We start from the raw sequence: 13915 nt of genomic DNA on the forward strand, positions 1-13915 counted from the left end.
GCAAGTGCAAAAGCATAGCAAAGGTAGTCAGTTGGGCAATAATTTATCAACAGCAGCTAAACCACTCATGTACAGCGCTTACATAAAATCTCATGCATTTCATCACTGCCTAACTGATGACACGGACAGATTAACTTTGAAAAATTTAGAAGGGGCTCTTGCACAGTAATCTTTCTCATTGACTACACAAAAGACTTCAAAAATTGCATGTTCTTTCTGAGTTTCTGTGCCGAACACGTGTTGTTTGTGTCCATGTCTTTCTTCACCATTATGACGTCACACAGCTACTATCAAAACCAACTATGCAAGTTTCACTTGTCTTTGTTTCAGAAGGCATGCAAGATTTCCTTGATATGTGGTGTTTTAGCCTTTTGCCCCTTAGTAACTGTGCAGCACAAGCCATCACAGTCGTGTAGTTCCTGTGGCATTCTGCTGTTAACCATGTGGTTGTTGATCTGATTCCTTGCCATGGCACGTGCATTTCAGTGAGACACTTGTGCACTGTTAGAGAACCACTGGTGGTCAGAAGTAATCTCTAGTTCATTTGGGCTCTGGATTAAATTGGGAAGCTACACTTTTGTGTATAGCATCTCAGGGCTTCTTTTAAGGCTTTTTTAGTTCACTTAATATGTACTCGGCTTAGAGATTCCCTACTTTCATGGTGAAGCTTTCTCAATGACAGAAAGGGGAGCAGACATTGCATTATATCCAGCGATAATGACCTTGCTATGCCGCGAAAGGAAGCTTCACTGTGTGCAGGTTCAATAGGGTTCATTGGATTTGCTGCCATTTTGCGTGCTAACAATCTTGTGTTCTCCCCCCCCACCCCCTATTTTTTTTTTCAGTGCTCGTTTCATGCCTGAATGCTGAGCTGTGTCAATATGTACAGTGAACTCCCTTTAATACGCACTCTGCTAAGACAAATTGTTGCTTGAGACGAACAACTCGGAAATGTTTCTTTGGTTTCCCATAGACTCAAATGCAAAGATAATCTGCTTAAGACGAACCGCGTAACATACCTCTTCTGTGAAGGCGAACTCCCTCAGTGACCAAAAACGGCAGGAATTCTGCGCAATGCACATTTAGAGTACTGATGGGTTCATTCAGGCGAACAAGAAAGAGCAAAATAAAAGAAAAAACCTTCTTGACGCAAAGACTAAAAGCAAGTCGAAAGCAAATTGCTACAAGGAGGGAGAAGTGAGATGGTAAGTAGAAAAGAAAGGTTAGTGCACAAAGCTGGTATTTCCCTCACCCCTAGCCTGTAGGTGAAGAAATAACCGGCTTTATCAGCAATGAAAGCAATGAAAAGTGTTCATCCCTTTGTATTTTCCTTGCATACTTCAGTTCCCCAACGGGAGTACAGTGGAGAACGGGAGAACACAAGACCTTTACTAGAGGGGAAAATGCAAGGAAAGGGGGGGTGGGGTGAAAAAAAAAAAGCTAAATGAAAGTGAAAACAGGAACAAAGATTGTTCATTATAATCTAATGAAACTGAAACCACATATGCGACACTTGCACTCCCACCAGAGGAGTCAGATGCATTGTCATCACTGTCACACAATGTCACCTCAGCACATGTGGTCAGTTTGTGTTGTTTTGCATAGAACCTGTGTGCAACTTATCTGTTCACAGTGAAATGCAGCAAATTCTGATGCACCACTTTCATTATGAAAGTGCCCAATAAGGGAAGGTCATTTTGCACACTAAATATAGCTGTGTCGTGTCTTCTTCGTGTGCCCAAAGCTTGTGAGCGTTAGTAGTGTAGACAAAGATATTCAGCTGCACCTTGTTCAGGAGAAGTTGCTGCAGGCTGAAAATAAGAAAATATGCAAGCCTCAAAAAAAGCTTGCAGGCTTACATAAATAACTCTGCGTATATTAGCTTTGTCAAGCTAACAGTATGCAATGGAGGCAGTATGCAATGGAGGTGAGTTTGTGATATGATATGAGTGGGGCTTTGTGGTTGAGGTTCCTGCAGGCTGAATTTAAAAGAGGGGGCGGACCGCTCACGCGGAAAGTGAGCTCTCGCGCCAGTTGGTGTGCCCGCTCGTTTGGGTTGCCAGGAAATCTGGAAATGTTTCCCATGTGAGCCGGGTACCATGCGATGTGTGAGGACGAGAAATTTTCTTCCTTTGTCTCGTGGTTGAAAAGCCTGTTAACGACCGCAGCTGCCTTCGAAGAGACTAGGGCTGCCGAAAAAGTTCTTATAGCTATTCTAGAGTCCGAGTAAATGACAGAGGCTCTCGTGCAGCTTCGAAGGGCTAGCGCAATGGCCATTTCCTCTGCTTCGTGGGTGAAGTTGGGAACTATCGTGGCTGCGTTGACGAGCGAGCCATGGGCGTCCACCACAAAGACTGTGTAGGCAGCTTGATTCCAATATTTTGTAGCATCTACGAAGGGGACCTTCATATCGTTGCACATGATCTTGGCGAGTATGGACTTGACTCTCGCTTTTCTGTGTCCTTCATTGTGGGTTGGGTGTATGTTTCTGGAAATCTGGTCAATTGTTATCGCTTTCATGGCGTGTGTGCAAAGTTGGGACTTCTCTAGCGGCATGAAGAGGGGCTGAAGGCCGGCTTCTATGAACTCGTGAAATCGAGTACTCCTTAGATTAGTGTAAATACTCTGCTTAAAAGCATAGTTTTTATCAAGCTGAGCCAAATAAATGTTTTTTCTTGTTCTTTTCCTGCCCACTGTAAGTATACTTCAGTGTTCTCAAGCAATATATTTTGGTGCACTTGGTATGTTAGCATTTGGTTTTGAGGGGCACTTCTGACAAAACAAACAAATTATCATGTTCCCTTCAAGTTCATCTTAAAAGGAGTCTGCTGTAAATGTAATGTTTCCTTTTCTCTTGTTTTCAGCGAAGAGCCGATCAGCACATTGAAAGGGCTGTGCCCGCACAGGGTCTCCAGAGTGGCATTCCACCCTTCTGGATGCTTTTTGGCATGCTGTGTGTAAGTAAGCTTTTATTTCTTAATTCTTTTCAATAAGCACACTTAAATCACTTGCACCTTTCCTTATAGATTTGATCATTCTTGGCGTTTAATTGACCTGGAGACGGAAACAGAGGTGCTGCATCAAGAAGGGCACAGCAAGGCAGTGTATGACATAAGCTTCCAATGCGATGGTTCATTGGCTGCTACAGGGTAAGTGTGACTTGTCCAGTAGTGTGTCCCTGTTTCAGATGTCAGATGCATAATTTTTCACAGTGGCCTGTGGGAGTGTGTGGCTGTGGCAATAAAGTTTGCTACTAGACATTATGGGATAGGTGTTTGTCCTCCACTGTACCTAATGTAGGCTGGTGGCAATCGTTAAAACATGTTATTTTATTATGTATAATGTAACAAAGTTGTGACACTTCTCCACTGATTACTAGGCTACACATTCACTGCTCCATTTTTTTTAAGCTTGTCTAAGCATTTACAATCATTTGTACTATTGTTGTACAACATATAAATGCTGCACAAAACTTCAATTCAGTTTGATTTTCATGTTTTATATTTGGTGCGCATTATATGGGGACTAAAAAATTGCGAGCCATTCCATTCAGTGAAAGAGAATAGCCAGTGAAACCATTTAGTGCATTACAGAGAGGTGCCGTGGTAGAGGCCAGGTTGTGAACATGCCCATCAACATCAAATCACTGTATGGGATTGTAAAATATAACAGGCATTTTTATTAAGGTAATGCTACAGTACTCAATATTTGTGTCGCAAAATAGTGATACAATTGAACATTTCTATTTTGCATACTTTTTTATCATTTAACAAAGAGTAAACAAACGGGGTATGTTATGAGCTTTGTGGTGTGACACAGTACGCAAAGTGATTACAAAGTCATGATTAGATCAGGTAAGCAAGCCGAATGAGATTGCAGTGCAAGTAATCAAAACATTGAAAGAGTATACTGTGGAATTTCCCTAGTAGGAGTAATTGTTTGTTACAACTCCAATGGTAAATTATTCCATATTTTGAAAAGAACCGATGAGTGGAAGAGTGTGCAAATATTGTTTTCGATGTTATTGACTGAGGGATGAGCACAAGAGAAGCTGCAATGTTAAGCGTCTGCTTCAGTAACAGTGCAGCTTCTCCTGTGCATTGGATTGGCCTGTAACGCCTCGTTGCCTCCAGAATGCGCCTTTAAAAAGTGCAAGTATCAGATGACCAGTAAAGAAAGTATGTCTTCATCTTCACATTCTTGGAAAGTCCGAAGTATCCCCTGTAATTTTTTATAACTTCATCTCCCCAAAGCACCATGTACTAATGTTTTTAATATGCTACAGTGAATAGTCAATGTTTTCAAATATTTGAAATTTACTTTGGCCTTTTTGAAGTTTTTGAAGTACATATTTTCGACGAAAGAACATAAGCCACCTGAAAGAGTGATTTCACAGCACTGCTGTAAAATCACCCTTTCAGGAGCAACTCACACAACTGTGGAGCCACTTCATAAAGAGAGCTTTGCATATTACCCTCAACTTGTTCTAATTTTTTTTTCAAGTTTTAGGGTAGATTATGCATGAAAACTATGGGAACATTTCAAATGTAAATGCTTTACTGAAAGTGGCCTGCATTTCCGATTACAACCAACACAGAAAGAAAAGGAAGAAAAATTAATGCGTATAACTGGCTGAAGTGACAGCAGACAGTTATTTATCTGAATAACAGAACTTCGAAAATAAGCTGATTCTATATATAAAACTGCTTTCTTTTTGGCAAGCGAAAAACCAGCTTTTAAAAATTTGTCAACATCAGACAGTGGTATCTCAATGTTATGCCATTCTCTCTTTTTGAACCATTTGCATCAAAATTATTTCATGCTAATTACTCATATTTGTGTTGACTTCACTTCTGAGCAAATAAGAAATTTTGATAATTGCAGAAGCCTAATTTTGAATCACAATAGAGCAAGACATTAGGCTTGTGTGATTATTCGAACGAATAATGAAGTATTGCAATTTGGTTCAAATTGAATTGAAATTAGTTCAATTGAAATTGAAGTTTCTTCATAAAACTTCTGTCGACAATTAGCAAGTTGACACCACTTTAGCTATCCTAGCTTTTTAAACTTCTAAGAAAGCTGCGGCATATGTTCTGTTTTAGTAACTGTGTTTCTCTTTACGTTTTATAGGGGCATGGATGCATTTGGCCGTGTCTGGGACCTCCGTACTGGCCGTTGCATCATGTTTTTAGATGGTCATTTGAAATCTGTGTTAAGCCTCTGCTTCTCACCCAACGGGTGAGTGCAATGGTGGTGTTGGCTTCTTGGATGATACATTTGTTAAATAATACTATGATAATTGCGGTCATATTCTGTGCTACATTTGGTATTGCTGCTTTCTATGGTGTTAAGGGTTCCTCACCAGGCTCTGTTGCTTATTTGGTCAATCACTGGAAGTTCTAAGGGGCTGTTTAAAGATCTTTTAAGTGAAATAATTTTTTAAAGGGGGTTAATTAATGGGCATGTTGAAATAAAGCGAGCTTCACTACCAGCAGCACCAAACTTGTCCTATGCTTTGGCCAGTTTCAACAAGCAGCGCAGCTTCCTTGAATTCTCTCAAGTGCCAGAGTAGAGGAAGCATGTCGTGTTGATCTGATGAGCCATGTCTTCTTTCCTTTTTTTTTTTTCAATTTTTTTATGTTTCACTATTTAGCGAGCTTTTTGTGGCAGCATTGCATGCTCCACGGATTAAGAACCCAGGTCGCATGTCATGGTCACTGTTATTCATGATCAGTCTAGACCAATCTGAATCTGTGCAACTTCAGACTAGCTGTGGACATTCCTAGGAACATCTCTGATGTAGGCGTATGTATATGTTGCCTTTCAAGCTCCCTCCATTCATGGCTCCTGTGAAAGCTTTCTGGATGAAATTTCAACTGGTGTCACACCATGCAGGTGCTTATTAGTTTTGCAGACAATCGCTACCGAGCCATCTTTGTGCCATGCTCATTTGTTTGCAGTGTCCGAACCTAATGAAGGAGGACCCTTGATAGGGCTTGAGCGTGTAAACATCACCTCACACTTATATGCGGCTGTTAAGTACCGTAATTACTCGAATCTAACGCGCACTTTTTTTCCGGTTAAGCGAGTTCATAAATCGCATGCGCGTTAGTATCGAGTACGAACAAAAAAATTACGGCCAATCTATTGCCATCGGCAAATCTAAAATGGCCGCCCCCTACGTGCGTCGGCATGGCGCGTCGTCCATTTCTGCCTGTGTGTTTCTCATGTGCGGCACTTCGTACGTGTGCTGAGGAGTTCGTCATCTAGTAGTGCATTAGCATCGACGGCGTGGAATGGCCGACTCCAAAAACTCGAGTGCACCACGATGCCGCTTTTAAAAGAAAAGTCATCGCGTGTGCAGAAACGGATGGAAATCGGGCCGCATCGCGGTCGTTCGGAGTTCCCGAAACGTGCGTGCGGGACCGGCGGAAACAAAAGCAGAAGATTTTCGACAGCAAAGCTTTACGCAAAGACTTCAGTGGACCACAGCAGGGTCGGTTTCCGCAAATTAAAGAGCTGCTCGGCGAGTATGTGCTTTGGCAGCGAGCAGCACAGCGGCCCGTGACGGCAGAACTGCTCCAAGTGCGGGCTTTGCAATTAGTCTTAGAAAAATGTCTAATGCGGAGCCAGTTTAAAGCGAGCAGGTGCTGGCTAACTAACTTTATGAAGAGGAAAGGCTTTTCCCTCCGAAGGGGAACATGCATATGCGAAAAGTTTTGCGGAGGAGTACGATGAAAAGCTTCACAGTTTTCAGAGGTTCGTCCTAAACTTGCCGCGCAACAACGACTACCTGCTTGGGCAAATCGGGAATGCCGATCAGACGCCTCTTTACTTTGACATGCCTGGCACCACAACCGTCGAGAAGAAGGGGGCGAAGCAAGTTCGCGTGCTGACATCGGTCCATGGTAAAACTACAGTGACGGCAATGCTCTGTTACACGTCAGATGGGCACAAGCTTCGCCCGTAGCTCATATTTAAATGGAAGACGCTCCCGAAAGGAGTCGTTTTTTCGAGTGGTGGGATCATGCGGGCCAGCGAGAAAAAATGGGTGCACGTTGCAATCGATGTCTTACGTTTTTTTTTTTTTTTTCGCGGTGGAAATCGGGTGCGTGTTACAATCGAGGGCGCGGTAGAATCGAGTAAATACGGTATTTAGGGTATTCGTAACTTGCCTTGGTTCATTCTCGTCTTTATTTCTTCAGTGTTTTTAGCAGGCTTTACAGCTGTCCTCCCATTCTTGACTGGTACATGTAAGGCCATAACTTTCACTGCCAACAAAGGCATAACACATTGGATGCAACTTGAATTACCTAAATGGCTATTAATGTTGTAGTCATAATTTATTAGCAAAAGAAATTTGCAGTTCATATCTTGAGTAAACATTTGATACTTGTGAGTTTTATTAATTTGTAATCTGAATACCAATTCATTTGTAAAAGAAATTTACAGTTCATGTTCAAAAATTATTAAGTGATACTTGTAAAAGCAATTATTCTATCAGATAATGAAAACTGAAATTCTTTAGTTAGGCATATCATTTTCCTGTGCAGTATTTCTATTTATGTTATTAACCTGATTTTCTTGGTGTCTAGCTATGTTTTGGCCACAGGCAGTGAAGACAACACAATCAAGCTATGGGACTTGAGGCAACGAAAGTGTGAATATACCATTCCTGCTCATCACAACCTTGTGTCAAGGGTAATTTTTGAAAGTATGTGTTGTCTTTTGGTACCTCTTGAATCAGTTCACCTATAATATAACACTTGACAAAGTTTCACTTGCAATCAAGCAGTTTTAAGGTAGAAGTTAAAACTGCTATCAAAGATTCAGTGTAAATTTAAGGGCTCATTTTTGTTGTTAGACACAATATTAATGAGAACTAACCGACAATAATGCCAGGGATAGTATAGGGGATGTTACTAGAAGTAAATTGCAGTGTAAATGTGAAAAAAGAAAAGTGGACGAAAATATAACTTGCAGCATCCGAACCTACGACTTTCAAATAATGCGTACGGTGCTCTACCACAGAGCTACTGTCGCAATCATCCCCCTGCCCACTTTATAGGGTATATAAGTGCATTTAAACGTGGGAGTGTTAGTTACATCAAGGCTTGATAGATTAGGTCTGACTGCAGTAAACAGCTTTCAGAAAATACAAATGAAACTTGCCTATTCAAGTGCACTCATGTATTAGTTCTTAGAGTCTCTCATTCTTTCAGAATCGGCTGGAGAATACCTTGTTACGGCATCGTATGACAACACTGTTAAGGTAAGCCTTGGCATACCTTCAATGTTAAAACACATTAAAAAGGGCTATCCTTTGGTTGATTGGTACAATGCGTGCTGCTAATTTTTATGCATTGAGATTTCAGAAAGAGAACATATATCGTGTAAAAGAAACCACAGTGGTGGTCCAACCACGCCAATCATTTTGCTACAATTCCATATCCCTGTGCCTTGCTGTGCATATTCGAATACAGCTTGCACCAACTGTGCCTAAGTTCACTAGTCTACCTGTTTACAAGGTATCGGACTATTAAAGGCCCAAAAATATTCTTGGTCGCAACATATGTTTGTGGGAAGCCATAGTTATTGCCCAGCCGCATGAGTTATACGAGGACTCATAACTTTCAATCGCTCCTTGATTGCATATTAAGGTGAAAGGAAGAATTCGTGAGCGCAGGGTGTTGCTAAAGCCAACGTTTCTACAAGTGCACTTGGCTTCTTCAAAATGCCTTGAAGAGCATTTCTTCACTTCATACCTAGATTGATCACGGGCTCCGGCTTGTACCATTTTGTACTGGTGCAAGCCATCTTGTACCAGTTTTATTTTTTGCAAGACTTTTTTTTGAATATTTAGAAAATCTGAAATGCTTAACCTAAAGTCCTTGGCTGCGAAAAAATAATCGGTGCTCACACCTATAAAAATTATTGAGCATGATGTAATAATCATAGCAAGTTGTGGTGATTATGGAATTCACTATATTTGCAGGTGATTTCAAACAGCATGTTCTCATTTGCAACGAGTTTTGTTTGCCTTCTTTCATAATTTTTAGATGATTTACTTTCCAACTATGATTTCTTTTAATAATCACCTTACGAGGCCTATTATTTGTAGAAACCATATGTGCACACTTGCCTTGTCTAAAGCAGTGAAAGCAGTGTGTGACATTCTTTCGTGCTAAGAGCTTGATAAATGGCTGCTGTCGTCTACTTGTTTACATTGCCGCAGTTTGTCCGTAGACTCCATATGCACACAAATAAGAATATTCACCGAAAATTTCGATGTGCTTTGTTCCAAGTGATACTAAATTCTGTTTTGTCTGCTCCAAACCTGCTACAAAACACAGCTCTTCCTGCTCCAAATCTTCCCTAGAGCAGACTTTAGCCTACTCTGAAAATTGCTCCAATTCCTGAACTTCCTGGACCACCACTGAGTTAATTGTGAAAATATATTTTACCTGGCTCTCCACCTTCCTTATCAGCCATTATTTTAGAGGGAGCAGTCCCATTAATAACGTAGGCAAGTCGCCACCCAGGCTTGTGATGACGTACGAAGAAGAATAGTATTGGAAGTAAAACCACAGACAATGTCAGTGGATAGTGTATGCACAGCGAACCATTTTCTGCGCACTGTGGTGGAGAAAAGCAGCAATTGGTAGGTTCATGGGTAATGTCATTTAACAGCGACGCTACACTAACGGATGATAAAATAGTTTAAATCTGAAACAGTGCTGCCTACAACCACAGTGAACACCCAGTATCAGATTTAACTACTGTGGGGCACACTTCATGCTTTTTACTGGGTGGTCATGGACGTCAGTTCTGGCCGTGGTGTCAACATTCTGATTGGGGGGAGGGGGGGGAAGGTGACCTTAAGCCGCAGGAGGCTTACATTCAGTACTACAGGAAGCTATCTTCCTATTGTGACTTTTTCACGACAGCTCACAGCCACGCTTCTTGAAGTGCACTATGACCAAGTGCACCACACTTAAGTGGAACACAGTGGCAACAGCTTATGAGGATTTTTAAATCGCAACACCTAACAAATGCAGTCGTGTCATTGTGTGCTGTCATGTGGGATGCTTCAGTTAGTGCGTAAACTGATATCCTGGACTGTAATAATACTTTTGATTTCTGTGCTTTCACTGCTGCTGATGGCATAGCTAGGGCCTACAAAGAGGGAACTTGGAACAAAACGTTCATAGTATGTGCCACAGGGTGTTGCTAAATAAACCTGTCAATTCATTGTTCTCATGTTAAACTACTGACCTGCTAATGTCTGTGTGCTAACTTCTCACTTCTTTACAGCACATTTATTTGCAAGCAGAGCTGTATGCTCTGATGATTTAGATTGTGATGGGGCCATTTAATTCTGTATTTATTGGGTTTCAATTGATGTAAAACTGTTATCCTGTGACGGTCATTTTCAAAGCAACTAGTGGTCTTTGTCAGGTAATGCTGAAGGTTCCAATTTTAGTGGTGATATAAAATGTCTTGCTTTTTCAGATATGGTCTAATCCCGAGTGGACTCCAATACATAGCCTCAGTGGTCATGATGGCAAAATTATGGGGGCTGACATTTCACCCAATGGAAAATACTTGGCAACATCTTCTTTTGACAGGACATTTAAGCTTTGGACTCCTGAATAAAAGTGACGGTTTCTTTTTGCAATGCATGTTCTAATCTGTGGATGTTATAGACTACTTTCAGTATGACATCTGGGCGCTGCCATCTTGGGCTGTTAAGCCGATGTTTTCTTGCTTTTGTGAGTCACGATGTGACTAATAAGGTCATGAAGTATCGTATGCACCAACCCAATCATTTTCATGCATATGCGTCCACCGTAACACCGTTTGTTTTGTTCTTAAACATACAAAATGCGTAGGTTAACAGCCCAATATGGGGGCATGGAAACTTGTCCATAAAATACTCTATAAGCAATTATTTTGGCATATTGTTATGTTTAGTTTGTTTTGTACTGCACAAAAAAAGGGGTTTGGGGTTTTGAGGGATGTCGGAAGCTAGGGGTATTGAAGGGCTAGTAAACAGGCTCCGACTTTTTTTTTTTGCACCCCCTAAATAAGGTCGCCAATTCGTACTGTAGACCACAGCGATCACATTTTTCGAATATTGCAGGGCTGTGCTCCGTGCAGATCCTTGATTTCAAAAAATAATTTGCGTGCCTCTTTCCTTCTAACCAATCTCCTTCGTGCGTGCAGTGACACAAGCTTGCCCATGGGCAACTTGACGCGCCTCTGAGCTTGTCGATTTGTCATTTGCCCTATGAAACGCCGCTTTGAACACGCGGTGATGAAATTTCGGCCGCGCAGTCCACATTTTCATTTCCCTGTGCTGCCCTGTGCCTTTTTGTACAGTCTAAGACTACCGGGAGATGTGGTACTCCCAGAATAAAAGCCTCCGAGATAAAGAGGCATCTCACTACTTTCCATTAATAGAAGAGTGCTCCTCGCACTGCGCTTCCTCCCTGCGCCACTATGACGTGTGCTCATGTCAGGAATTCTCTGCTCGGTTGTTGGCTGCACGCTGATGACGTATCGCTGACATGGTGCCGCGTTGGCGAAGTGGGTGGAGTCACAACGCCAGGCTATGCCTTCCCCCTCTTTAGGACGGAGAAGCGTAGCCAGGTCACACGAAAATTTGAAACCAGCTGTAACAGATGTTCTGACCCCTGTAACGTTTCTCATTATAGCATGTATTCGCAAAATTCTTGCGGCAGCATGTTCACATAGCAAAAGTGCACATACTTTCTCTTCATAATAATTTTTGGATCTGGAGGTTGTTTATTGGCCCTTTAAAAGAATTAGCTGTCTGGATTTGTTAACATAAGTTTTATCACAAGTCAAAACATATAATTTATTATTATACCACTAACAATGCATTTTGAAAGGAACTTCTTTCTTGTAGATTAAATGATGGCTTGCAAACAGTGTAGCATTATATGATTTTGGTAATTAGTTTGAACAAGTTTCTCATACATAAGCTACTATGATTTCTTTATGATCTGGTAGTGGGCAAACAGACAGTGAGAAAAGGTATGTACCATGTGTAAGAACATGGTAAACTCAATTTCTACACCAATGGGACTGTTGAAACTGACTTAGTTGAAAAAGATGAGGCAGAAAAAAATTACAGCATATCCACAGAGTGAATGATGATGAGTGGGGCAAAGCTTCGGAGGGTTTTATCGGTAAATCGTGAATCCTCTGTCTGTCCATCCATCTGTCTGTCGGTCTGTCCATCTGTCCGTTCGTCCATCTGTCACTCACACTAGCACCACCTGCTGAGTGAGTCATACAACTAGGTGGTTACGAACTGGTCACAAAAAACATGCATGTACAGATCCACGGCTTTCGGAGCTTCGCCCCTAAAAAATAAAGCTGAAAGATGTTACTGATTCATAGGGCAGTTTTTGTTAAACACTTTTCTCTATCAAACATGTGCCAACTCAGTGGTATGGGGAACGTGCGGCACCTACAGGTGGTGAGCCAATGCAGGGCGCCAGCCCGCTGTCAGCGCCGCAAGTGGCCTCTGAGTTGTTAACTGACGTGTGACGAATTCTCATCTCCCTTTCTGCTGCGCGCGCATTTTGCAGACGTGGTTGCGCACGAGAAAGTGAGTGGTCGGCAGGGTTTTTTAGAGCCTCGAACAAAAAAAAAGGCGACAAATTATGCCGCAGCAGGCACGTTTTCGACGAGACTGAAGAAACCACGGTCGGACAGAGTATTTTGAAAGAGTAGTGTGTGCGACAAGCCAACGTGAATTAGAAAGCTTACGCCGTCATCGAAGTTTGTGCGAACTCTGTTTAATCATTGTACCTGCTTATTATTGAGTGCACGATGACATTAACGTGAGACGTGATGTAGCGTGATGTTGTCTTTAGGGCAACAGAGTGAGATCGGCACTAGTACATGTAGTCGCGTCCCGTCTTGCATTTAGTGATGCCGTAACGACTGTACGAATCTTACTATGTTGCAGTTCTGTTTATGGATGCTGCACAGGCTGCATGAGTGATTGAGTTAATCTTTTACGTGTCATCTTTGCAAGTGATATCTTAGCAGTCATTTAGTATGAATATAGCGTGGTGTGGCACCGTTTGCATGCGCAGCGCTGTCAACGGGCAAATGCAGTACAGTTGTATCAAGATTTACTGCACTCCTCTGTGCATTGTGTCGCGCATCCGGCTCTTCTTGTTTCATACTGTGACCGTTTCCCAACCGTGCTGTCTGATTATGTGTTGGCATGCGAGTAACATTTTTTACCTGAAAATGAGTCTGACTGAATAATGCTCGCTTTTATGGGCCTATTAAACTCTCTGAACTACTGTCCGCGTTGCACTAATGCACGTACAGTCAAGCGCGACCTCTTGTCCTGAGTGATCGCTGAAGTATTGCGGTATGTTGGCGGAAAATAGCAGAAGGGAGGGTACGAGGTAGAAGCTGTATCCGTCGATGACTTTTCGTCAACAAAACATGCACTGAAGATCCGACACCACTTTGCCGTCTCAATTCTCAATTCCATTTCCATTGTAAAAACACCAGTTCACTAGTGTGGGGCGTAAATTCAAAGCGAACTGGCTACAACATGCACTCCATAACCATTCATTGGGTCACCTACGTCACACGGCGTACGCTGCGAATCCACCGTTCCCTCTGTTTGAGGAGGCATTGACGCCCCGAAAAACGGGAGAACTTTGTTACAGGTGGGCATTTCTTGTAACTACTAGTGCAGTTGACTATGCAGAAATTGATATGCGACGTTGCAAAGCTCTTCCAGCAGCGGGACACGGCTCGGTGCATTGAGCGGCTGCTCCACCTATCACATCACTTCGTTTTGTTTCCTCCCACGCAGCAGTGCCACCAGCTCAATGGACGTTCCCTATAAGCA

General features: G+C 42.2%; 1 protein-coding gene across 5 annotated transcripts in view; it reads left to right on the forward strand.

The window, feature by feature from the left end:
- U4-U6-60K (U4-U6 small nuclear riboprotein factor 60K) overlaps positions 1–10681 on the forward strand; it is a 45145-nt gene extending 34464 nt beyond the window's left edge. For all 5 annotated transcript variants that reach the window (XM_037413965.2, XM_037413967.2, XM_037413966.2 and 2 more), the window contains exons 10-15: positions 2865–2957; positions 3027–3149; positions 5134–5241; positions 7599–7717; positions 8226–8275; positions 10516–10681. In XM_037413965.2, the coding sequence (XP_037269862.1) occupies positions 2865–2957; positions 3027–3149; positions 5134–5241; positions 7599–7717; positions 8226–8275; positions 10516–10659 (637 nt within the window). In that variant the 3' untranslated portion in view covers positions 10660–10681. The remainder of the gene's footprint in view (positions 1–2864; positions 2958–3026; positions 3150–5133; positions 5242–7598; positions 7718–8225; positions 8276–10515) is intronic.
- The last annotated feature ends 3234 nt before the right edge of the window (positions 10682–13915 follow it).

Source organism: Rhipicephalus microplus, chromosome X (assembly GCF_043290135.1).
Source record: "Rhipicephalus microplus isolate Deutch F79 chromosome X, USDA_Rmic, whole genome shotgun sequence".
NCBI lineage: Eukaryota > Metazoa > Arthropoda > Arachnida > Ixodida > Ixodidae > Rhipicephalus > Rhipicephalus microplus.